Source organism: Carassius gibelio, chromosome B25 (genome assembly GCF_023724105.1).
Source record: "Carassius gibelio isolate Cgi1373 ecotype wild population from Czech Republic chromosome B25, carGib1.2-hapl.c, whole genome shotgun sequence".
NCBI classification, from domain to species: Eukaryota; Metazoa; Chordata; class Actinopteri; order Cypriniformes; family Cyprinidae; genus Carassius; species Carassius gibelio.
The window spans coordinates 18,302,370-18,328,470 of NC_068420.1; the positions used below are offsets into that span (position 1 = coordinate 18,302,370).

Below are 26,101 nucleotides of genomic sequence, written 5' to 3' on the forward strand. Positions count from 1 at the left end.
TTGCCCTGCTGACCGAATTTCTATGCAAAGAAACTAAATTTTTAATAGAATTAGGTGATGGTAGTGATGCAATTGTAGCAGAACTTAACATTATTGTTTACATTTACTAATTAATTGATTAACGTTTTACCCTTTTTATTAATTATTACTCACAAAAAAAAAGAGAAAAAACCATTAATAAATCACAAAAAAAACTTAACATTGACTACATTTAAATGGACATCAGTAATCTAATTATTTACCTTAGGACAATGGCATTGACGCTCTTTGCACTATGGGTTCTACTAATCTGAATAAGATCTATTTTGTACTAAAGCTAATTAAGAAGTAATATCGATCATTTCATATTTTACTTCACAGCAGAATAGGCATCAGATTCAGTCACAAACAAGCTGCATGGGCCAATCTATAAATGGCAGCATTGGAAAACAGTGTGTGAACAGACCTTTGCTTGAAGGTTGAGAGGAGTCAAGTTGCATATGTGCGTCTCCTCTAACCCACCCAAACCCACCCTTTGCTAAACATTGGCACCTAGACAAGGAGCGTCAGCCAACTGTCCAAACCCCAAGAGCTCTTTCTAATCTCATTCAGGTACCTGATAAACAATTACATTCATGACCAGGTACTGCTTGTCTCTGCTGAAAAAAAATTTATAAGATTTTTTGATTAATCAAAGTGACATAAATTATAAAAGAACCGATCTGGCTGGATCCGGACACTCATTTCCAAATGGACAATTCTGACATGTTTTTTGGCAGTGGTAAATATCGCAAAAGTCACACTCATTTACTTTGAATAAAAGATTCAGAGCTAAAATTACAAGTCCTTCAGTAACAACAGTGAAGAATTCTATTCTTGTCATTGTCAGGAGATGGTTATTTTAACACCCTTAAAATGCAAGTCAATGTTGGTTCAGGTTTCGGATCAGTGGACAAGATTTCCCTCTTCTGTTGGGAAATGGTTTTACAATACGGACACTCAAAGAGCCTCTCAGTTAGCAGTGGGTGCTTCTCATTTCTTATTTGTGCATCTATGTTTCCTTTCCTGGCCTCTTAGCTCCACCCCTTTAGGATTTGAGGGAAGGATGCAAGGAAAATAAATGAGGATGGAGGAATCAGAGGATGAACGTTCTTGACCAATCAAATGTCACTTCAAAGCATCATCAACTCCGCTAAACGTATCTGCCCTTATGTTGTTAAAGTTTGTTATTTAAGGCATTCATAATAAATATTAATAAAGCAAGATGCCCTGTTGAAATATATCACATATGGTTTACTTTAACTTCAAAGGTAAAATGTAAATTTAATTTATTAGGAAAGATGTGAAAGGGGGAGGAGAATTTATAAGCATGTACATTTTTCAGCCTTCAGCACAGGATACACCTGTGTATCCTCACTCATGACTCCTCAGGAAACCTGCTCAATCCTCAATCCTCGTCTCCTCAGAATTAAGATGTCCTACAAGATGGCTCGATCGGTTTCTGGGTCAAAGCTCTCGGATTTAATCAAATATGACATGAGGTGAGTAATTGTTGACAATTTTCATTTTTGGGTGAACTATCTCTAATTTCTTTAATCCTCCCAGATTGGCGTCACCCCAGCATGCAACGCTTCACCTAGTTTTACATTCTCTATAGCCTTATTATTTTTGCATATTAGATTATAAATAGATTACAGTATGCTTTCAGCAAATATTATTGCTTTTTTTATTTTATTTATTTTTTTATTTGGTTTACCTTTTTAAATAATATATTTATATTAAGGATCACTATACAACGTGTTGTAGTTAAGATATGGCTGCGTTCACGTAGTATTATTACATCACATATTTCAATAACTAAAAGTCTAACCTGCAATTAGTTCGTGACAGCACTGTCCGGGACGTTTGAAAATTGTGTGCAAAAACAATCCCTCACCCTGTTGAGGCCCTGTTATAAAGAACAAACAGTATTACTTTAATTTAACGTCAATACTACCTTGAAACCGATAACAGTGTCTTCTTTTCTGATTACTGGTCTGTTCTTCCTGACTGAAGTGGCGGCAATAATCAGTGTAGTTCTCGTGCATCCTCTGCTGGTGAAAATAATCACTACACAAGTGTTCAGGAAACGTGTAGGCTACGGTCGGAGCAGCTTTTTTTGTAGTGTAAAAACGGGGACATTTTCGGAGAGAGAGGACACCAAAATGTATTTATATTCGAATGCAAATAGATCTGTAAAAATATATTAAATTATTTGAAACTATATTAAATCAAATGTGACTTTTTTTTTCAATCCGACAGACTTTTATTAAACCATGTATGTAATATATATATATATATATATATATAACATTATTTAAATATCCTATATATTACAACACTCAACGTTTAACTGCACTGTGCAATCCAATCGACAACAGTTTTTGCAAAAAGACTTTTATTTTGAACAGTGTCTGACGCTTGTCTGCGCAGTTTTCACAGCAGTCGGTTTTCTAGGACCTTGAGCACATGAAAATAAAATAGAAACAGCACATGTGATTGTAGAAATCCAGAACATTTACAGGACATGGCGAAACGGATAATGTGAGTGTTTTCGTGTTTGTTTACAGTATGTAGTTATGTAGACATGAGTCAATGTGTTGTATAAAAAGTAGTGAAGATAACATTATATTTTGTCCTTCTGAATGTGTAAATTAACGTTACCTGTGTAGATTTACAGTATGTACTTACACTTGTAGTACTCTTTCACATCAGTAATATCATATTATGGACATGGTACCCAGGTAATACTATGCTTACCAATAAAATTTTTTGTAGACGTGATACCAGGGTAATACCATGCTAATTTCGACATAGTATGAGACTAATTCCATCGTTCTTGTTTATTTGTACCAATGACCCTGCGGAAAAATAAAACAAATAAACAAACAGCTAAAACCAGCATTTGCTAGTTTAAGACTGTCAAGTTGGTCTCACAGCTTGGTCAAGCTGATGTTCAGCTGGTTTTAGCTGTTTAGACCAGTCTGAACAGAAGTGGTCAAAATACAAATCCCCTCAAAAACCAGCCTGCTTTAACCAGCTATGACTAGACTGAAAGACCAGCTAAAACCAATCACCCAGTTTAGGCTGGTTTTAGTGTGCTTTTTTTTTTTTTTTTTTTTTTTTTTTGCAGGGATGGTAATGCTACCCTTATTTTGAACACATAATTTGGATAATACTATAGTAAATACATGTGACAGCCCTGCTAAAAAACAAACAAACAAACAAAAAACAGCATATGCTGTTTAGGTATGTTCCGGCGCTGGGATGCTGTTTTTTTTTTTTTTTTTTTTTTTTTTTATATGCCGGCTTAAACCAGCAAAGGAACGGCTTAAACCAGCAAAGGACCGGCATAAACCAGCAAAGGACCGGCTTAAACCAGCAAAGGACCGGCTTAAACCAGCAAAGGACCGGCTTAAACCAGCAAAGGACCTACACAAACCAGCAAAGGACCGGCTTAAACCAGCAAAGGACCGGCATAAACCAGCAAAGGACCTACACAAACCAGCAAAGGACCGGCTTAAACCAGCAAAGGACCGGCATAAACCAGCAAAGGACCTACACAAACCAGCAAAGGACCGGCTTAAACCAGCAAAGGACCGGCATAAACCAGCAAAGGACCTGCATAAACCAGCAAAGGACCTGCATAAACCAGCAAAGGACCAGCATAAACCAGCAAAGGACCTACACAAACCAGCAAAGGACCGGCTTAAACCAGCAAAGGACCGGCATAAACCAGCAAAGGACCTACACAAACCAGCAAAGGACCGGCTTAAACCAGCAAAGGACCGGCATAAACCAGCAAAGGACCTGCATAAACCAGCAAAGGACCAGCATAAACCAGCAAAGGACCTACACAAACCAGCAAAGGACCGGCTTAAACCAGCAAAGGACCGGCATAAACCAGCAAAGGACCTGCATAAACCAGCAAAGGACCGGCATAAACCAGCAAAGGACCGGCATAAACCAGCAAAGGACCTACATAAACCAGCAAAGGACCGGCATAAACCAGCAAAGGACCTACATAAACCAGCAAAGGACCGGCATAAACCAGCAAAGGACCGGCATAAACCTGCAAAGGACCGGCATAAACCTGCAAAGGACCGGCATAAACCAGCAAAGGACCGGCTTAAACCAGCAAAGGCTCTACATAAACCAGCAAAAAGAACCTGCATAAACCAGCAAAGGGCCGGCTTAAACCGGCAAAGGACCTGCATAAACCGGCAAAGGACCAGAATAAACCAGCAAAGGGCCGGCATAAACTGGCAAAGGACCAGAATAAACCAGCAAAGGGCCGGCATAAACCAGCAAAGGGCCGGCATAAACCAGCAAATGACCGGCATAAACCAGCAAAGGATCAGCATAAACCAGCATTCCAGCATCAAAACATACCTAACCAGCAAATCCTGTTTTTTTTTTTCTACAGGGAGTAGTGTTATTCTTTGAAGCTCATTAGTTACATGTAATTACATGTCATTTAGTGTTGTGGTAAATATGCTAAACTCTACTATGGTCTTCCACTATTTTGTAAGTGATTGGAACATTTAATTAGAAATCGCTGGAAAAATATAAAATAAATTGTTGAATTGCATGACTACAAAAATATTCTTTACATATTTATACAAGTTCTATGATAATACCTCGGAGTATAAATACATGGAATGGTAATTTCCTTTCATGTTATTTTATGTAATTTCCCTATTTGTTCAGATATCCTTTATACCAGCTTGGTAACCCACAGCTGAGAATATTCCGGCCCACCTTCAATCTAACCCTGGTCAGACCCGGCAAAGAGCAGCCACCTGAAACCGTACAGTTTCGCATTCCTATGGAGTAAGTATTTAATGTCATTCATTCAATAAAACCAATTGTGTCACTGTTAGGTTGAAAGTTTTCAATGATGTAGTTGCATTATTATCCACTAGGTGGCAGACAAATCCCACAAATCTATTTAATCTTGGCATTGTTAATTGCAGAGTGGGAATCTTATTGCGCACGATGATCACAAAGAACTAAAGCCTCTGAAGTGATGCTTAACTATAATTGCAGACCGGTTAGATGCAACACAGCATTTCGTAACAAAACCCGGGATGACGTTTCCGTGTGCGGTTGCATGGCCGATGATGCCTTGGAGCTTCCTTGCCTCTCTCAAGATTTGTTTACAGCTCGTTCACCTACTTAAAATCCACCTTCTCGTTCCTTTATTGATGACGTTTGTTAAACGTCACCAAGAATACAGCCGTAATTATTGCATTGCTGCGGTGTAATACGAAACAGGCAGTCAGACTGTTAATAACGGGTCTAATCGGAGTCCACACAAGAAAAGAGGACAAAGTCTGCTTTGTTTTCTGGAGAACCTCAGGGCGTACATCTAAAGCAGTGACGGTGGAGCCCTGTTCCTCAGTTGTTATTCCACCAGTATGTGTTCCAAACCGCACACGTTTGTAATTGGGCTATATGCTATCACTTGCGCAAGTGCTAAGAGGAAGCTTTATTTACCTGTTTTTACTCCTTTGTTTTTACAGACAAACAGTTTTGTGATCTTAAGTGTCTTAATCCGCACCAGGCATCCTTGTCACCTGAATCTAATCATTTCCTGCCTGTGCAATCAAAGGAAGAGGTGTTTTTTTTCTTCTTCTTGTTTTAGGAACCACTGCCGCCTCGGACATCAAGAACTGTTTTGTCTCCTCTGGAGCTGCATTTGACACAGTCCCATCGCAAACAGTTTGAAAGTAGACAAAGCAACAGAAGTATCATTAAAACATCCCCCTCTTCACTTTCTACTTTTCAAAGATACCCTTCACTTTGGCAAGGAGTTGTTTTGCTTGAAACCAACCTGGTTTGCATAGCGATTATCAGAGCCAAAGAATTTCAAAGCACTTGTTTTTGTGAAAGAGGGCCTCTTTACAAAGTGTTTGTCTTTGCGGGATTTGTTTAATCTCGTTTATTTACTGTCCTATAGGCCTTTTAAGTATGTGGTCCATCGTCAACATTTGATCTTTCATCTTTTTATTTACTTTCTTTCTTTTTTGAACAATTTCATTTTAATGATCTTTTCTTAGTTCATTAAAGCTATTTGTCCACTCTCTTGCCGCCTTTATAGTCCCAGTGGTGTGAATGTAACCTTAGAGGTCATCGGCTAACAAAAGATCCCCCTTTTTTTGGATTTCCTCAAAATGTGGAGTGTTTTGTCCCTCTGCTTCTGAGTTACCTACTTGGAAAGCCTTTCAAATGGGCGGTTTGAGCGCACAAGTTCAGAGATGAGCGAGGACTGTTTATGTGTGAAGGGTGGGGCGCAACTCGCAGTAGACAGGATTGAACAACGAGGAGGTCTCTATCTTTATAAGACGTCAGCACTTACAAAAGATAAGCCACACAAGCGCAAGGCACTGTTTACATCAGCTGAAGGTCATGACCGTGTCACCCAGTGCTTCATTTAATTGATTCTATGGAGTAGAGCTAAGAAGCATTGTCCAAACAGATAAAAAATTTACAGTATAATTTAAATGATTATTAAAATTGCAATTAAATTCCCACTCTTCACCGTTATGTCCTCGTGTATGGGATTCCCAATTGTTTCTGTTTTTGTTTTTGGGCCAAACACCTCTGACCTAAAATATTTTTTATTTTAACTTGATATTTCACTAATATAGTAACACTATAATGATTTATTTTAATTTTATAATAAAAATAAATAAACCATTTTAAAATAAAAACAATATTATGATTTAATAAATTATTACAAACCCCCCTGCAGTTCCCTCATTAACCCACAGGGGTGCGAAACCCTAGTTTGGGAAACCCTGCTGTGTATGATAGATGAAGTGGAAAATGACACACAATTATCATCTTTTCTTTTGTCTTTCTGCTTTCCAAGACGAAGAGTCAAACATGTGGTATAGTGATTTGAATGCTTTTTCTAGACACATTGTGCTCATGTGGGGATGAGTCCAGTCAGTTTGTTTCGCTCCTTTGACCTAAACTGTTTATTGTTATAACTTAATATTTGCACAATTTAACAAAATATTTAATATTTTTAATAAGTGTTTCAATTAGATGTGTTTTTATTTTAAAATAATTTTTCAATTATACAATATTATGAATTAATCAATTATTATTTTTTAATCAACCTCCGGAGGTTTGCGAACCCTTTTATTTTTGCAATATTTTGTCACTCTTCACTATTTTGTCATTGATAGAGGGAGTGGAAAATATCATAAAATTATCATGGAAAGAAAAAAAAAAATAGTGATATGTTGCTGGCCAAATTCGAGCTCGCATTTCCCATCTTAGCACCAAATTTCAGTGTGATGATTTTTCCGCCTTCGTAGATGAGGTCTTATGGTGTGTTCACACCAAGCCTGAAGGGAATATACCTATCGCGTCCCTTGCTCTAGATTACTCACGGTATGTTTATGGCGAAAAACTTCCCTTGAGTATAACCATGGTGAGGATAAATACAATTGCTGCTTTGTACTCGTCTGGGTTCACAACACCATACAGAGGCGCATAAAACATTTTTTAACTTGCGTGAAAGACTAGATTGAGGCCAATATCTTGCGTTCGCAGAAAACATATCGTGCATTTCACGTCACCTCGCACGAATTCCCCTCTATTCGCATCATTGCATTGACTTTGTATGCAATCTACTCTTGAAAATAAATAAAGAGTTCACGTTTGGTGTGAATACACCATTAGATATGTGGCCTAGTGATCTTTATTCATTTGAGTTTGAGTCTGATCAGTTTGCTTCGTCCCTTTTGACCAAATGTTTTTTTTCTGTTATAACTTTTTATGTTCTAACAAAACATTAAATATTTTAGTGTTTTATCTGGAATATTTTCATTTTTATATTAATTATATAATTCATCAACTGACAAACCCCCAGGTGTTCACGAACCCCAGTTTGAATATTTTCAATATTTTCTTTTAATATTTGCATTATTTTGTATATATTTAACAGATAAAGTGAAAAATGGCAGTAAATTATCAAGGAAAGAAAGAAAATATCATTGAAATATGTTGCAGGTCAAACTCAAACCAGCATTTCCCAAGTGATGTTTTTTTTCTGTTTCTTACATGAAGCCTCACATATGTGGCCTAGTGGTTTTAATGCATTTAGCATAAATATTGAGCTGTGCTGCTCAAGTGGGGTCGATTCCACTCCACATCCTTTCCCAATCCTGCATAAAAAGCCTAAAAAGAGACTGACAGAAAATGTAATCTTGTCATTTAACTTGTACATTACCATCAGATGCTCTAGCTTTATACAGCACTAGACTTGGATGGGGACGCAAAGGTCCTTCCTGTTGGCAGTGCTGTCGAGGTCACCAGGAGGTCGGAACTGAAAAAGATCTCCACTCCAAGATCTCAGAAAGCACTTATGTCTGCTAACTATTTGTCTCACTGTGGCTCGAGTGCTCTGCTCTCTAGGAATCGCCTCACTCTCTCACTTTCACATAGACAAACGCGCGTTTGTACGCATCTCCTCTCTCACATAAATTAAGCTGCCAACACTCCACTCCACTTTATTGAAATCTGGGCATCACACGCTGGTGCAGACTTGGAAAGATGTGCGTACAATACTCTTTCCGAAGGAGCATCTGTTTGTTGGGTTTCTTGGAAACCCTCTCCTTTACAAAAGAAAAAAAAAATGACATGGACTGACTTGTGAACAAACATCCTTGTTTTTCAAAGCAGATCATAATGTTCTTCCCGTTAGCTCCCGCGTCATGTTTTCTGAATGGTTCTCGTTGGGTTTTCAGTAACTGAAAACATAATAATACAATTATGTTTTGTTTGTTCATGAAAGCATGTCTCAAAAAGCATTGTACGTCATTTCAGTCCTCGAAAAACTAAATTTAAATGTGGGTTTCTCAGCCTTAGGGTCTCCAGAGATGCAGATGATTGTAATTTGCCACCTGTGAGATCCTAAAGCATTCATCTTTAATTTTGTTATGTAGGTGGGTGGGATGGGGTTGTGGGGTCACAAGAATTTTGGAACTTATAAGATGGATTGTGGACCAAAAAAAAGGTTGGGAATCTCTGTTTTAAATACTTCCATATGCCATGAATCTTAAGGTCTTACTTCAGTACACCATATTTTGTTCTCTTACTCCATGGCAACTCTAAACTTCTATCCGTTTCAATTTTCTTCAAGAATGACCAAGTTTGATGTCAGAAATTATCTAGAGAAGATCTACAGTGTTCCTGTTGCAGCTGTACGCACAAGGATCCAGTACTGTGAGTAAAACGTTCTGTTCGTTATTTTTGATCTAGAGTGATTAATGAAAGATTTTAAAGCAGTTTGTTTTTATTAGACCACATTATTACAAAAAAAAAAATTTAAATCTATTTTATTTAGATAATGTAATTATCTATTTTATATGTAAACAATTACATGTATGCCATTTCTCGGCTGATGTTTTGAAAAGTGTAAAACTCCATCTGTGATTGTGATTATGATTTTGTTTACTAAATTAGACGGTTTTTTTTTTGTGCAATTTTTGTTTATTAAATTATATTTGCGTTTCTCTTGGTAAATTGGTCATACCAATTTAAATAACACAGGTTTATTTGAAAATGAAACATTACGGTGCTTTTTAGTATCCTGTGCTCTAATAGTTAAATACTTGATTAAAAATAAAACGCACAGTGTCAAGGCCTCTTCATTCTGGTCCATTCCAGTCCATTCCGGCCAGCTGTTTTTGCATGCGAGAGCATGTCTTGTGAGCCCCCTTCACTCTTTTGCACCTCTGCTCATTCTGTTTTGTTGTCGACTTGCCTAACATTGCAAGCCAAACTCAGCTGACTGCCGCAGTGCCATCAACTGGCCTGAACTTTATGAAGCCCTTATACAACAACTCGCCAATGTTCTATGTTTATCACTTGTGTTTGCGCTCCTGGGGTGGTCGGTCACCTAGATAGGGGTAATATGAGTGTTAGTCAATGAGAATGATCAATACTGACAAGATGTTTTGGAGATGCTTGACAGCCGAGCGGGAGTTTACTGAAGTTTATGTATAAACATATGGCTAATTCAGGGAACTGTGTATTGCGGAATTCGAATCAAGTGGGAGACACTGAGGGAGGGAAGGAGAGGGAAGTGCAAGAAGCAGTGGTTTGCGTGATTCCACTCACAGCTGCTTATCTCTCCATCCATGGCTGTAGTGTTCCAATCAACAGTTGTCCTAGGATGCCCTGCCCTGTTTATTTCTTCACAAAGTTTGCCAGAAGTCTTACACAACCATGTTTTTTTTTTATATATATATAATAAAAGCGTCTATGTACTACCATGCCATTACAATGTAAGCTCAACACAAAAGGAGATTTTGTTTTTAAATATTCACAAACATCTCTTTTTCATATAAATACAGTTCATAATGTATCACATCTGTAAGATGCCAAAAATAAATGTCAAAATTTATTGAACCCACATTACAGCTTTGTGGGAGAATCACATTGAAATATAAAATTAATAAGAAAAGGTACTGTAATGTTGTTGGTCATCCTTCAATATGTTTTGTTTTGTTTATTTAGACCATGCAATTTTTTTTTTTTTTTTTTATTGAAATGTCATTATCCTCTACCTGTAAAACATCAGACTTTTGGCACAGCATGTCATGCTTCTCCAATCATTTTGTCCGAATAAACTCCAGCCTTTCTTACAATAGAGTGCATTAGTCCCTGCCGAATTCTTCAGCTGCATTTTTTTCCATTTATTTTTCAAATGTATTTTAAAAACGTCTTTTATTAAAGCTCTATAAGCCATGAACCAAGCCAACCAGCTATGATAATAATCACAACGTTGTATTAAAGCAAAAATGCCTATATAAAACACAAACAATACAAGACCTTGTTCTTAACAGTTCAGAGTCACCAAAATCCTTTGAATCTTAATGAATGACAGAAATGAAAAACTATGCATTTAAAGGTGTTGATTGCACATAAAAACAATATATTTTACAGTTTTTATTTTTTATTTTAGTGTTTTGACTCATAACCTGCAGTTCTTCATAGGACTGGGTGGAGCAATTTGCTTGCTGCGACTCTCTGATTATTAATGTAGTTTTTCACCAGGGACAAAGCTGTTTTTACTTCCAAAATGAGACTATTCTGCTCGCATTCAGATCTGCCTCCGTCCAACCAACAACCAATGGATAGAAACATTCATGATGTTTTATAATTACAACAAATCTTCACACACAGATTTAGGCATTATCGGTTTTGAGCTTTTTCTTTTCAGTGAACTGGCTGATCTGGTTGGCAAATCGGACAAACAGTTCATTCACAAGTCTAAGTTCTGAACTCAGTGATATTTTCGCAGTTCTCAAGTTAACATTTAACTATGGAAAAGATTATCAGTGAATAGAATGTAGCTCCGTTCCTCACATAATTAAGAAAATAATGGATTTAAATATCTATTCAGAAAACATTGAATACAGTACTTAGGTTGTATAGACTACTTGTAATGGTGCAATGAATTTTTTTTAAATTTATATATATTTTAACGTTTTTAAAGTTTAACAGCTGTGGCCACTTTGAGCTGTCATGGTATGGAAAAGATTGCATTTTTTATTTATTTTTTTTATCTAGTTTTCATATAAAAATAGGTTGTATGGGTTTGGAACAACATTAGGGTGGACCTAAATTACATAATTTAAAACCTGGAACCATTCCTTTAAAAGCATAAAGGTTACGGCAATATAACATAAACAATAATACCTAAGGGTAAGTAAATAATGCCGGGGTTATTATAGGCTTTACCGTCTGGTTAACGCAGAGGGAACCACTTTTACGAGCTGCCAGTTGGGTTTACGCCACTGGGATTTTTCCGTGCGGTTTCCACACCAACGCTGGAGAGGGCCAATAAGCAAAGTGGCCATTTTAACAGCCACAACGTAAAGGCGGAAAAAAAATGCGGAACAACCATTAGGTGAAATAGACCACGTCAGAGAAGGTTTCCCACTCTGCGTCATGGGCTCCACTCCGCTGATGGTTTAAAAGATATGGAGAAAAGGGGGGCTCGGGTCGAACCCTCGGGCTCAAGGCGTCTATTATTTTTCCTATGGAGTATTTTGGAAGGGGTTTCTATAACTACCCCTCAGGCCTGGGATTTGTAACATAATAGTAGCCAGCCAAACACACAACCTCAAAAGAGAGCTTGATTGAATATTTATTTATACTATATAATGTTGGGTGGGAGTACGGGAATGGAAACAGAGGTCGCATACTTGAACAAAAGTGCTTCTCACCTGTTTTGCGGGTTGACCGTTCATTTAACCCTAAATGGAGGGAGTGTTTGTGTGTTTAGGGTTTCCTTGTACAAGTAAAGGAAGACTGCCACTCCTGTTCAAGAAAACTCATCACACAGGTCGTCATTTAAACTTTTCTGTTGAGAAGAGATTTCACTGCAAAATCTTGACATTACAATACCACTCTCATATCATTTCAGACTTTATATCATTGCAGAACTTTCTTCAGTGGAAGAAAAAATCTTCTTTGAATAACAACAGTTCCTTGTGACAATACTGCTATTAAGCTACAAAACTATGGCCTGTGTTTTATGGCTTCGGAGGACCTGAAATGTAGCACGGATTATATGGATCACAGTTAAATTGAAATTGTATGTATTTCGAGCTAAGTAGACACGGTCACTATGAACTTGTAGTATGAAAAACTACCTAATACTACGTAATAATAACTACCTTTAAACTTTCTGACTGAATGAACCAAATGTCATGCAGTAAAGATGTTTTAAAGTAAAACAGTGCTGTATTCTGTCATATATTTTTAATGATTGAATCTTTTTACTCTTCTTGCACTGTCTTGTTTTTTTGGAAGTGATTTGGTTCGGATGTATTTCTTGACTTCTTTCTCTGGGTTCTTGTGAATATCACCCAGCAGGCTTTGTGCAATTACATATCGCCAGCTGGGAAAAGGTTAACATGCATTCCACAGTTAACATCACTGAAAACATGGGCTTCTTAACAGATAAACCCAACACCCTGTTACCCCTTGAGGTCTTACTAACAATTATAATAATTAGCTACATTTTAAATAGCATCTCCTTAACCAGCACTAGTCAATATTAATCAGTATTCAATTATTACTGGTTGATTTATTCGTGGTTAAACATACACATTGATAGTATTGCTTTGTTGCAGTGTGCTTTATTTTTTAGACAAGTAAAAACAAGTATTTTTCATTAACTTTATATCTGCGATTTGTGCCTCCTCTAGTGCAACCAAACAATTGTTTACTAAAAACATAATTACAAAGTAAAATTCAAAATCCGTTTTGCATTACGGTATTTAGAATGAGCAGTTGTAAATGAATAATAATTATAATAATCTTTTAGCTAAATATTCATCACCTCCTTTTTTTTCTTCAATCAAGGTACAAACAAGAAACGAAACCACTCAAACCAGCGAGTGAAGAGGCCAGATTACAAAGTGGCATACGTTCAACTGGTGAGTGTTATTCTGTTGAGGCCTGGATGTGAAAGGGCCTGATATGCATTGTTAAAGTCCCTGTGTGTACATCTGTCCATCTTGATTTTCAGAAAATGCTTCCATCATTAGCACAGGACCATTTAATCCCTTTTTATGACTTTATAGATTATGGGTGCTCGGGTCAGATGGATTGTCTTAGTTGAAATTATTAAACAAAACCATACCCCCTTGAAAAAATGGAAAGTTTAGGCATTTAAGCCCTGCATTTTTGTTTCTTCTTTGTTTTGAGGGCCCAAAACAGCTTATGTTCCCTTAAAAACCTCAAGGCATTGGTACTCTTTGAATGCGAAACCCTCACTTTATTGTGTTCGACTCCCTGAGTCCCATCGCTGCTTGTTTAGTTTCTGTCTCTCCCACATATTCGCCCCTAGTTTCCTGAGAAAGGCAGCAGTCTGTGTTCTGGCTTTGGCCAAGAAGGCAAGAGGTCGTCTTTGGTTACATGCCAGACTTTGTGTAGGAATTATAGTACAAAGTTCTCAGAGAGCTATGGTTATTATCATGGGCAGATAGGAGAGTTGTTTCTCGGGGCATCAACGTTAGCATTGGTCGCAATCCAGTGGCGAATCACACTGCTGGGTTCGCACCTGCTTTTGGGCAGAGCCCTGGGCTGTTGATACCAACCGTGTTTGAAGTATGCTGGTGTGAAAAAACCTTAATCTGATCTCCTTGGATTCATTTGGGAAAGCTGCTTTTGTTTCTTTATGGTTTTTTAGTTTTCAAGAGAAGCATTGGATTATTTGCTCTCTTTTTTTTCAGCTGCCAATCAAGGCAGGGGTAAATAATTAAACTTGTCAAAACAGAGCGACTTGTAATGGGATACACAAGCAAAACAGATTAATATTTAACGGTGAACTTCCTCTTGACGAGCTGAATGACTTCCTGTGTAGCTTTGTGCCATCAATTTAACCTTCTCATAAACCCAGTTAGGGACTTGGATCCAGAGAATTACTGCATCCTGTTCCTAACATTTGTCTTCTTTCTAATACAGTGCCATATTTGCTTAAATATTTCTGGAGAGAACTGCTTCCTTGTTGTCCAATCTTTCAGCTAAAACAAATCTCAGAAAAACACTGATATGAAACCAAATTTCCGGCCTCTTTCTTCTCCTTTAGCAGGTCTGCAAAAAAAAAACCACTGCCCAAGAAAAGCCCTCCTTTCTTTTCAGTGGTGGGTAAAAACAAGATTGTTCCTAATTGACACCACATGTGGGGGAGTGTTCTGTGGTTGGATACCTTCAATGGTTCCCCCTGCCAGCCCCCCGCCAATCCACTACATCAGCTAATATTCCAGAGGCAATACAGTGTGGAACGCTCTCTACGACCCCCCCGAACCCCCCAGATTTTACAAACTCCAGGCTTGTTGAAAAAGCTGTGTGTTAGTTCGGTTCCTTGACGGCCACTCTCTCATCAGACCTCCCCACGGTGGGGAGGAGAAGGAGTTCATCAAGGAGGAGGAGGGGGTTACGGATGGAGTCGACACATGAAGCGAGGTGAGCAAGGGCACCATGGAGCCATGCCAGAACAGGGAGGTCCAGACAGGGGTCAGGGAAGTCTTAAGCAACATAAAATCTTGAGACAATATCAAGGCTTTACGTACGACCGCTTTGGAAGTAACGCTCTAGTTAAATGAAATGATATCCTCTGCTTCTCTTTGCAAGGCCGTGACCTGTTCGCTCCTGGCATAAAGGTTCTGTTTGTTGATTTTGCGTCTGTAGTTTCCCAGGCTGGCTGGCATAATGCATATAGCACATGCTATTGTATAGACTCTCCCTATCAGAATTACTTACCCCCTACGCTGAATTTCACTGATCTGTAATGTTATATAAATGCCATTTTGCTTAATTATATACTTCACTGAAACACTGCCCCTCAAAGCCAAGGATTTTGTGGGAACACAACAACTATTTATATTGAACCCCCACCCACCCTGTTTTTTCCACAAGGGTCTTGTTGCAAGTATCTGTATTTGGCAAGACAAGGCAACTGTTGTTGGTACTAATAGATGTTTGTTGTTGTTTGAGAGCTTGTTGCTGAGTCGTTGTTTTTTGGGGCCGTGTTTCTGTCTGGATCAGCTGGTAGCCAGGCTACCTTTCAGATCAGATCGCAATGTTCCACCTGAACTTTTGAGCACACTCTGCTCAATTACTACTCAACAAAACCGAGTGAAACTCAACCATGCTAAGGCATACTATTATTTTTTTCTATTCAAATGGGTTTCTTCCTGTTACACACATCGCCCCTAATGATTGCCATGCCCAAATTAACACCCTTTCCATTTTTGCTGTTTTAAGTTGATGGCTCGTGAAAGTTCACATTGTGATCTTATCAACACTAGATGGCAACGTTTGGCTTCAGTGGCGCTTAATTGAATGTAGGGTCCTACACATTGCTGTCATGTATTCCTTGCAGTTCACAGTACTGTAAGCCAAAGTAATGAAAGAAGAAAACTGAGATGTTTTTGAGTAGTTCACGTGTTTCATGCCTTCAAACACGTTTTGAAATGCTGATTTCACAAGCATTGAGAAAGTTACGTTTAAAATTGTTAAATAAAAAAGGTACGAGGTAAGTTTGTAGTTTAGAAAAAGTACCGGCTGAGTTATTGTATAGTAGAATAGAAAAAGGTACAAGGTAAGTTTGTCATTTTAAAAGGCACAAGTTAGGTTTATTGTTGCACTGTGCAACAGAGAAGGTACAAGGTAAGTTTGTAATTTAGAAAAGGTATGAGGCACATTTATAATTGAATTTTGTACAACAGAAAAGTAACGAGGTAAGTTCATCAATTAGAAAAGGTATGACGTTCATTTATCATTGCTCTGTAGAAACAAAGAGTTATGACGTAGGTTTGTCAACTTGAAAAGGTACGAGGTGAGTTTATCAATGGAGCAAATGTATGAGGTAAATTTGTCGTTGTATTATAGAAAAGGTAGGTACAAGTTACGTTTGTCAGTATATAAATAAAAATATATTGTACAATAAAAAGCAACTAGTTAGGTTTGTTATTATAGAAAAGATACAGTACAAGTTTAAAATGTAAAAAAAAACATCAAAAAAGGTACGAGTTATACATTTTGTCTTAGTAGATAAAAAGATGCAAGCTAATTTTGTCATTGTAGAATTAAGAGAATACGTTTGCCGGCATTTATTTTTATAATTTTTTTTTAAAATGGGGGACTAGGTATAAACCGTAGGCACTGTTTATCATATATGGTTGTGCATGTGATCAGGGCATTTTTAGGCAGAATTTTCTTTTGTTTAACTAGCATTTTAATTGCAAATGTACAGTATTTCATCCACCAAAAAGGACTTTCGTAAGGCTGTGTTCAGATGAAAGAAGCACAGCATGAATAATGGAAAGGCCAGCGGGGTCTCTGGCATCCTGTTTGAAGCAAGCACACACACACACACTCAGCTCCCCAGTGTACGTCCACTACGGGACAGCCTCTGTGAGTGCCTGCAGACGTGAGCAAAGGAGATGATATTGAAGCCCTGCCTCCACCTCCACTCCACGTCCTTTATGACCTGTGTATTTCTTGCATTTCCCTCAAAGCACTCTCATTTAGGATTACTACAAACACTCATTGTCATGAAACACCATTCTTTTTCCACCTCATTACTGTTTTATCAGTCTCTCGATGTCCAGGCACCACCCAGCTTTATTTCTGTATCATTTTCAAAATAAATTACTCAGAAGCTAGTAATGCTTTTCCTGTTATGGTACCACCTCAATTTTCCTGCTTCTGTCTCTCACTGTTTCTTTCCCCCTCTCTTTTCTTTTGTGTGTTTTGTACACCGGAGATTGAGGGAGAGGTTCAGGACCCTACATGCAAAAGTAGGGGTTATCTTTGATTGCTGTTGACAGGGTCCAATATCCTGGGGAACTAAAAAAGAGCCAGGAATTGGGCAAGTCTGAACAAGTCGCCCGGTCACAACTGTCAGCACTGCAAACATGGAACGAGTGACTCAGTGGCTTAAAATGACATGAGGGCTGATACTGCTCTGAATGGAGACTTTGCCACCCCTTCGTTTAGACTGACCGCTTGGCTTGACCGTAATGATTTAACAAGCCAGACTGTGTGCCAGCCGATTGTCTACGCCCGTGTGTACGAGAAACAGTTCCCCAGTTGCAGTGGAAACCTGCTTCTGTTTTACAGTAATGGGTAGAAAAACGTCTGGCTCATGGCTGTCCTCATTGAGGAAATATAATATGTTTTGTTTAATTTTTCCCTCTGCACACTTTTCCCTGGCATTGAGGATTCGTTAGAGTGGTTTTGGGAACAAAGGCTCTGGACCCCCACACATTTTTGGCAAGGCAGCTGTGTCTTGGCAAGGGGAACACATTGCATGAATCATGTTCTCTACTGCTGTGGCCAGTCAGGTTTTGACAGCTGGGCCACTATACCCATGCCCGAAGGAAGTGTTTATGCACAAACGCTGGTCCTCTGCTGGGAGGCAGTCAAGGCGTCAGAGTGAAGCGGAGCAGACAGACAGACTGGCACAGGCCCAGATAGGCCTCAGATGGGCCAAATCCTTCTCTCTGAAATGCTTTACATTAGCACTATTGGTCTGTGCTCTTTTTCACAAATACAGATACAAAGACGTGTTATAAACTTGCCCCATTCATGTCATTCCATACCTGTTGTAGTACTCAACTTTTTTTTGTTCACTTACGTTACATTTACAAATTTAGCAGATGGTTTTATCCAAAGTGACTTACAGTACATTTCAAGTAAACTTTTTTTTTTTTTTTTTGCTTCATGGGTTTCCTGGGAATCAAAGCCATGATTTTTTTTTATTGTTTCTTCAGATCAAATATGAAATGCTACAGTAATTCCAAATAGTCTCATTGTCTATATTGTTTTTACACATTTTTTGGATTGTACATAGGCTGCATTCCACTTAAACACAATTATACTTTTATATAAACAAACCCATCCACATAGCATTTTGTTGGTCACTGTGGTTTAAAGGTCACACCAAATTTGCGAGTTTATTGAGATGGTGTAGAGGTCATGTACTCATTGAGACCATCCGCTCCTCCCTTGTGGTCAAGTTTGGGAGTTTTCCATTTGTTTGTCCCAACCTGGGTCCTCGCTACTGAGACTAGCTTTGGAATTCCTGTCTAGCCATAGAGCTGCCCTGAATTACCACTTTGATTGGCAAGAACCATTAAAGCTACAAATCAACTCTTTATCAGGAGCCTGTCCCCACTATCCCACCATCGTTGCAACTTTTGGCTCAGTTCAGGCTCAATTTTTGGTATGGTGTGTGTCAAGAGATATGGGGTGTCTCAGGGCAGCCAAATATCTGTGGTTAGTGTGTATCGGTCGTCAGTTAAGACTGTGGACTCGGAGGAAGTAGCAGTGTGGCCCACCCAGTGAGACTGACAGAGGGAGCTGTTTACAAGCATTTCCTGCTCTCCTGTCTGGTAATGAACTTGTTAATAGACTTTCAACATTACCCAAACATGCACTCATCATTAAAAGTCCTGAAAATGCGGTCACATGCAAAGAATGTATCAGATTTATACATTTTGTTTGACTTTAACTCCTTGGTGCAAAATAAATCAAATTTGGCATAGGTCCATTTCTCGCAGCAGTGATTGGCCAAGGGGAAATCTTGATAAGCATGAGAAGAAAAATGAATGTCTCTGAGGAGATATCGGCAAAACAACCAGGTCTTGATCTCACTCCCATTGGAGGGTTTTGCTAGCTAACTTGCTAGTACATTTAAATAGTACAACCTTTTAATTTATACTCCCAAACTAGTTCATTCTGTTTTCTTTGGGTACTTGCATTTCTTTCTGAAGATAAAATGTTAATTTTTTCCCCTTCATTTATGGGAATTTAAAGAAACATCAGAAACATTTAAATGGGAGCTTCTGTTTCTGTCTTATAGTTTAGCTATCTTCATAGAGCAAAAAGTGGACATAAGACAGCGACTAAAGGGTAGAGGGTGGTGCTTTATGTACTGAAACCCCATCTACTGCTAATGCTTTCAGACTGGCCCAAGTCATGCCAGCTGTTCCCGTTTGACTGATCGTGGAAGTGATTGTGGGATGTGAGTCACTAGAGTTCACCAAGAGTGCTAGTGTTAGGGTGGTTACTGATTTGGAGTGACTGCAGACTCTGTTCATTGAAACTAACTCGAAGAATCTTTAAAGGTGAGCTAGGAAATGCTATATACATCAGACTAAAGGTGAAGTCTATGATTTCAGACATTAGCGTCAGTAAACAGAATTGGCAAAATAAGAAATATTTCCTGAACACTCCCACTTTTATTTGTATTTTTTTTTTTATTCAGAAAGGTCCTTTCCATATAAAATTTTCCACCACAATGCAATGCTACAAACTATGACAACCTTTCATTTCCTAATAGGTGTCCCGAGTTGTTCCTAATGTCAGGATGATTGTGTAGATATTGCTTGATAGTTGCTATGCTGTTCTGAGTAATTGTTGGGTATTAGTAGGTGGTTGCTTACGGCCCAAGCCCAACCCCAAGTTTATATATGTTGGTTGCTCAATATGTCTCCAGTTCCTCCTGTAACATTAGTCTGTGCCCCCTTTATGAAATATATTGAGACCAAAAGCAATAATACATTGGTCTTCACAAATCATTATGAACCAGTGTATTTTAAACATGAATGCATTGTTTCCTGTTCATGTACAGTTTATTGTGTAAGTTCAGGGCTTGACTTATAGAGGGGTGGGGAAGGGGGAGTCGGTTAGTCTAACAGGGACAGATGTTGGGTTGAACCCAACAACAACATTTTTTTTCCATGCTTTAGTCTTCCTTTTTTCACAGAGGGGTGAGGGGGGACATGTCAAATGAGACATGTCAATGCGTAATTGATGCATCCAGCACTTTCTGTATAATGTATTACATGCTATTCCTAACAACTACTTTTATAACATAATTAAAATAGGGGCCGGGACTCGATTAAAATAATTAATCAAACTAATTAGAGGCTTTGTAACTAATTAATCTAAATTAATCGCATTTTAATCGCATATAAATATTTGACCTGAGAACAGTGAGAAGTAATTTTTTTCACATGGATTTATAGTATACCATTGAATAATGACTGAATACATAAGCTTAAGCAACAAAATATTGTTTATTTTTGTTCAAACGAGTCTAGCAGACCAGTGTAATTTTTGCCATGAAGTGTAGCAATAGCATATTTAGAAACAATTTAGAAATAGTACATTTCAGAAATTCAGGAAGCTTATAGGTGCTGGAACCTTCTGTAAAGGTTTTTTTTTTTGTAAAACACAATACTGTCAATTACATTCAGAACATTGGAAACCCTGACTATTAGAAAACATCTCTCTGTTGCTTCAGAGGCCATAACATACTAAGTCCAACTCTCAATAACCTTGGCCAAAACAATAAAGAGTTCAACATAAACTGTTGCACCAACAAAATAATACATAGTTCAACATAAAGTGTAAAGTTCACGCTAGCTGCTATATGTTTTGCGTTCAGGTGATACTTGAGACTCGATGTGCTGCAGTGATATGCGGAGCGACCGCTAGTTGGTGCTTCGGTATAATCGGTCCGCCGAAACTCATCCAGTGAGAAACGTTCCGCGGTGCAAAAATAAGTTATTAAAAATGCGGGAATTTTTTTTCTGTAATTAATTAATCTTAGTTAACGCGTTATTTTTTGTGTAATTAATTAATCTCAATTAACGCGTTAAAGTCCCGGCCCTAAATTAAAATGAACATTTAGTGCTGCATTTACATTTGAAATAGTAATATTAGAAGCAGAAGTGTTTGCCATAGCCTGAGATAAGAGTTTGTACACATTGTTTAAAAATTTGTGCTAGCCAACAATAAGGCACTTGTTTAAGGTACATTAATGTTTTGGTAGACAGTCATATGGTGACTTGTTTTTGTTAATAATCCTGTCAGTCAGGGCTTCAAAACTTTTCAACTCCACTCTTGGATTGTCATGCGAATGGGTCCCCCGCCGGTCTTTAGTCATAGTGAATCTTTTTTTTTTTTTTTTTTCAAGGAAAGTTTACTACAGGTGAAGGAACAGACATTTTTTGGCATCCATTTTAGTACTCTGTTACTAAGGTCCTGTTTATAATAGGCTTGGTTCTTGTACTTTCACTTGGCTGGACTCTATGTTTATAGTGTGGGGTTTCGCATTCCAAGATGGTATTGTTGGAGTGCCACTGCTGAGCCTTGGAGGCCAAGCTGTTGATTTTAAGTTTCACTTGTTTTTTTTTTTCCTCTCTTTTTTCACTATTCTTTGGTCATTTTGCTCATTTAAAAGTTACTGCATTTGTTACAAAGAACCGGCCAAAATAATAGATCATCCCAGTAGAAGCATTTGTTTCAGAAAGGCACTGCTTTTTCTTAGCTGTTAACCTAAACAGTCCCTGTTTTCTCCTGCTGTTGCCATACCACCACATGGAAATAACCTATATGTGGATATATGCGCATATATGAAACCTATATGCAGTGTATATCCACATATATGCTGCATTTATGCACATATACGATAATATATATATGCTGCATATATGCCATATATATTGTATATATGCTGCATATATGCTGCATATATGCCATATATATTGCATATATGCGTGTATAAATGCTGCATATATGCGTATATATGCCACATATAGGCAAAATAGAGGTGCATACATGTGCATATACTGGAAATATAGGTCTCCTGTATTGCTTCTTCATATTCACATATAAGCTCTATACATATAAGTTATGTCTTCTATACAGCTAATGGCAGGTTCTGGTCATTTTGTAGCTCATATCCCATTTTTGACTGTCATACATGATGCCTAGCTCCTATTTTCTATTATCAAGGCAAAAACTAAGAATTAACGAAAAAAATTATGCAAGAACTTCTGTCCTAACATGTGAAATTGGTATCACATGTAATTGGCATGTTTTGGAATTTAACTATATATTAACATGATATACAGAGCCAGACAGTAACGGAGTACATTTACTTGAGTACAGTACTTTAGTACAATTTTGAGAGATCTGTACTTTACTCGAGTATCATTTTTGGGGAGTACTCATGACTTTACTCTAGTACATTTGAGAGGCAAATATTGTACTCTTTACTCCGCTACATTTCTATCCATAACCGTAAGTACCCTTTACTTCTTCGGCCCCATCCACACGGAGACGCACCCCCGATCTTTTTTCCCTCGTCTCAAGAAATATCCGCGTCCACACAAAACCGATGTAGTATACATGCCAGACCAGCATGTGGCGCTGTAATTCTGCCACAGAGATACACTTAAACAGTCCCTCCAGAAAAACGTGATAATGCGATCGCGTGATTTAATGCATAATCAGCCAAGGGCTGCATATTTATGCGGGGGGTGCATTTTTTCAAATACGCCGCACTTTCGTCGCATAAATTGCCGATTTCAGGAAGCAAAATATGCGGAGGTAGCATGATTTCATAATAATAATAATTTTCGTTGCAAAAAGTCACATATCTTAGCAGAAAATTAAAAAATGTTGCGTTTACTTCACACAATTAAATCTCCATTATTTTCCAATGGGAACCTTATGAAGTGACGTAATTGCGCGACGTGAACATCATCTGTGAAGCCCGCCAAGACCGTGCGAAGCAGTTAACCAGTGTAATACATGGCAGTGGGGACAAATTATTTTGAGAGAGGGATGAGGATGAGGATGGCGAATGATAGGCCACTATTAGAGGCTACACAGTTAGCTTTCATTTTCACAGTGGACTGTTGTAGTTTCATTCAGAAGTTGATGCACCTCTACAGTTGTAAGATTGTACTTTTTTGTTACAGAATAGTACCAAAACCTTACAGTTGTAAGTATATTAGTAGTATGTAAAATAATTTACGTTGCAGTAAGAGATTGCACTTTGCAATTCCTGTAAAACAGCATTTGTATATTTGTGTGTATATTTTATTTGTATTCATTTTTACAGAAGTTGTTGAATATTCCTTTTGTAAAGCTAGAGAACTTGTTTGACTCAATGTTTTGTAAGTTTGAGCCATGTGTTAATTAAGGTCTGAAATAAAACAGAATGAGAACTTAAATATTCTGTGATTTAGTATGCTTGCTTATCATAGGAAGTCATAAGAAATGAGTCATTACAGTAAGGTAGTAGCCTAGTGAGAACAGGGTGTTGGGGGGGGGGGTCATCTTTTTTTCTGTTTTTCATCAAACCGCAGTTTTTGCAAGTTCCCGCAATTTCATCGCATAAGATTGCAAAAATATCCCGCATATTCCATCGCATTTTTTAAGAAAACCTGCCGCAAAATCAAGGTATATGCCCGCAACAATCACAAAAAAAATCCGCGTTTTTCTGGAGTAACTGCTTAAAACGGAGAAGAAGACATGGATTTGCTGATAAACCTTGCGCGTGGTACACAAGCGAACATGGAAGAATACATTTATTAATCAGTGTTAATGTTAGCGTTCAGTGTTTGTTCATGTTTTTTTTTTTTGCTGTTACGTGATGTAGTGGTGTTTGACTAGGGGCGAGACGCGGTCTGATGACACCATATTTTCAGAAAATGTACGGATTCACCGTCGAGACGCAACGCAAAGGTGCAGTTTTCAAATATATCCACTCTGGGACCCGGTTTCAAAACATCGGTTTCACTCTTCCAAAACGCCAGATCCGTGTGGACGAAAATGCCTATCCGCTAAAAAAAATTGTGCGCCAAAAAAAAAAGGAAAAAATAAAATAGTGGGCCGGAATGGGCGGCTAAAAAAAACAAAGCGGGATAGGGAGGTTGCCTAGCGACATGATGGAGAAGATGTCAATAGATGATGTAGAAAAGAACCTAATGTTATTTATTAGTGTTGTTTTTTGAGCACAGCCCCTCGTTGCCATTTGTTAATTAGTTCAAGAGGCGTGATGATGCCAGTGTTATTGAGCAGGCTGCCTAAGTTTGAATGTTTTTATTCTTATTTGTATTTTTCAAACAGAATACCTGCGACATTTGGCTAATAATTGTAAAACTGTTTTTAATGTAGCCTAGTTTATCATATTATGTATGTTATTTTTGCAAAGCAGTCTATTTTTATGTGCAAAGTTATAAAAAATTATATTTGAATGTATTGTGTGTTTTGTCTTTTTTTTCTTTTTTTTTTTTTTTACATGCAGGCCAGGGAAACGAAACAAACAACCCCATGAATCTCTTTAATAATATAAATATAAATACGTGTTTTTTTCCCTTCAGGACGGGAGAAGACACAAAATCAATGCATCTCTATTATTGTGCGGGAATTAATTGTCAGAGTTTTGCGGGTGCGAGCGGGAGTGGACATACATATAGCGGGAGCGGGCAGGAGTGTAACACATACGTGCGGGAGCGGGCGGTAATGGTCAGAAATTCGGCGGGAGCGGGATGAAGAAAACAGTCCCGCGCAGGGCTCTAGTCTCTGGTATGGAGACGTACCAGCAGCACTAGCACATTGTCTCTCTGTCTTCATGCACAAGGCCTATTCTCCCTTCCTGTCTGCCAAAAATATTGACAGTGTTTTATAAGGGCTAGGCCCCTGAGATATGGTGATCTATTTATTTCAGCAAGTTTTTCAGAGACCGCAGTGGAGAGCAGAGCTCCAGAAAATGATACTGTGTTCTGTCCAGTGAAGTGAGATTAATGAATAATTTCTGTCAGTAACATTAAGCATTAAAGATTTTACAAGTGTAGATATTTATTACTTTTAGAAGGAAGCATAACGCATTTTTCAAAACTGCTGTTTCACAAAAACTAAATGGAACGTAGTAAGGATGATAAAGTTGATAACAAACAGACAGACAATCTTCAAACCTTTAACAATTGCTGCTTTTCTTACAGGCTCAGCAGCAAACCTTCCAGTTCCCAGATATCTTTCCTGAGAAGGATAAGCAGCATGAGGAGGGCTCTGTTGAGGAGATGCAGGAGAAGTTCATGGAGGATGAGCGTCAGAGGCAGAAATCAGATCCCAGAAGAGGAGGAGTTACTGAATGGTTTGGCCTCTAGACCGAGAAGTGTTGAATGAAGAATGACTTCAGAGAGGCAGCAGCTGAATGAAGAATGTGGTTATTGTAGATTATGTATTTGTCCAGGAAGAGCCATTTACAGTGATCTGACCAGCATCCATTGAGGGCCATTTGGAGAGATCTGATCTGACCCAATGGAAAGACAGATTCTCTGAGAGAAAGCTTGGAAATCCATTACTCCATTAGAATCATGTGCTCTGTCAACGAACGCTGATGTCTACATAGCATATGATCACTCCTGAGCATCTGCCATGTCATGAAAGTCTTTCAGGTTATGTTCTCCTCCCACAGGTCTCAGAAACTTGCTCAAGCAAAGGTCTCCCTTGTGAAGTTCTTGAGCATACATGTTTCCTTTTCTTTAAAGTTCCTCCAATGTTTTCCTTTTTGCTCTCGCTGATCTTCAAGTTCATGAACTACTTGCGGTAAAATGGTCAATCTAATGAAGCGACTCTCCAGTTCTTTGTGCAAAACCATACTCTTAATGTTGTTCCTGAAAGCTCTTTTTAAAAAAACTGCATACTTCAATTCCAATAAAACAGTACAGCATGA

At 38.2% G+C, this 26,101-nt stretch overlaps 1 protein-coding gene across 2 annotated transcripts; it reads left to right on the forward strand.

Annotated features, from left to right (window-relative positions):
- Positions 1-1,382: 1,382 nt before the first annotated feature.
- Positions 1,383-26,101, forward strand: LOC128014553 (39S ribosomal protein L23, mitochondrial). 2 transcript variants are annotated; one of them, XM_052598203.1, is made up of 5 exons: positions 1,383-1,520; positions 4,729-4,851; positions 9,179-9,261; positions 13,417-13,490; positions 25,368-26,101. In XM_052598203.1, the coding sequence occupies exons 1-5, from the start codon at positions 1,399-1,401 to the stop codon at positions 25,530-25,532; spliced, it is 567 nt and encodes a 188-aa protein (XP_052454163.1). In that variant the 5' UTR covers positions 1,383-1,398; the 3' UTR covers positions 25,533-26,101. The 2 variants fall into 2 exon arrangements, with proteins under 2 accessions (XP_052454163.1, XP_052454164.1); XM_052598204.1 differs by lacking the exon at positions 1,383-1,520 and adding an exon at positions 2,395-2,562.

Bases quoted from the DNA above. Each gene is read 5' to 3' on its own strand.
- LOC128014553 (XM_052598203.1), top strand. From the start codon at position 1,399: ATGACTCCTCAGGAAACCTGCTCAATCCTCAATCCTCGTCTCCTCAGA. The intron at 9,262-13,416 runs GTGAGTAAAACG...TCTTCAATCAAG, and splicing joins ACGCACAAGGATCCAGTACT to GTACAAACAAGAAACGAAAC. The intron at 13,491-25,367 runs GTGAGTGTTATT...CTTTTCTTACAG, and splicing joins AAGTGGCATACGTTCAACTG to GCTCAGCAGCAAACCTTCCA.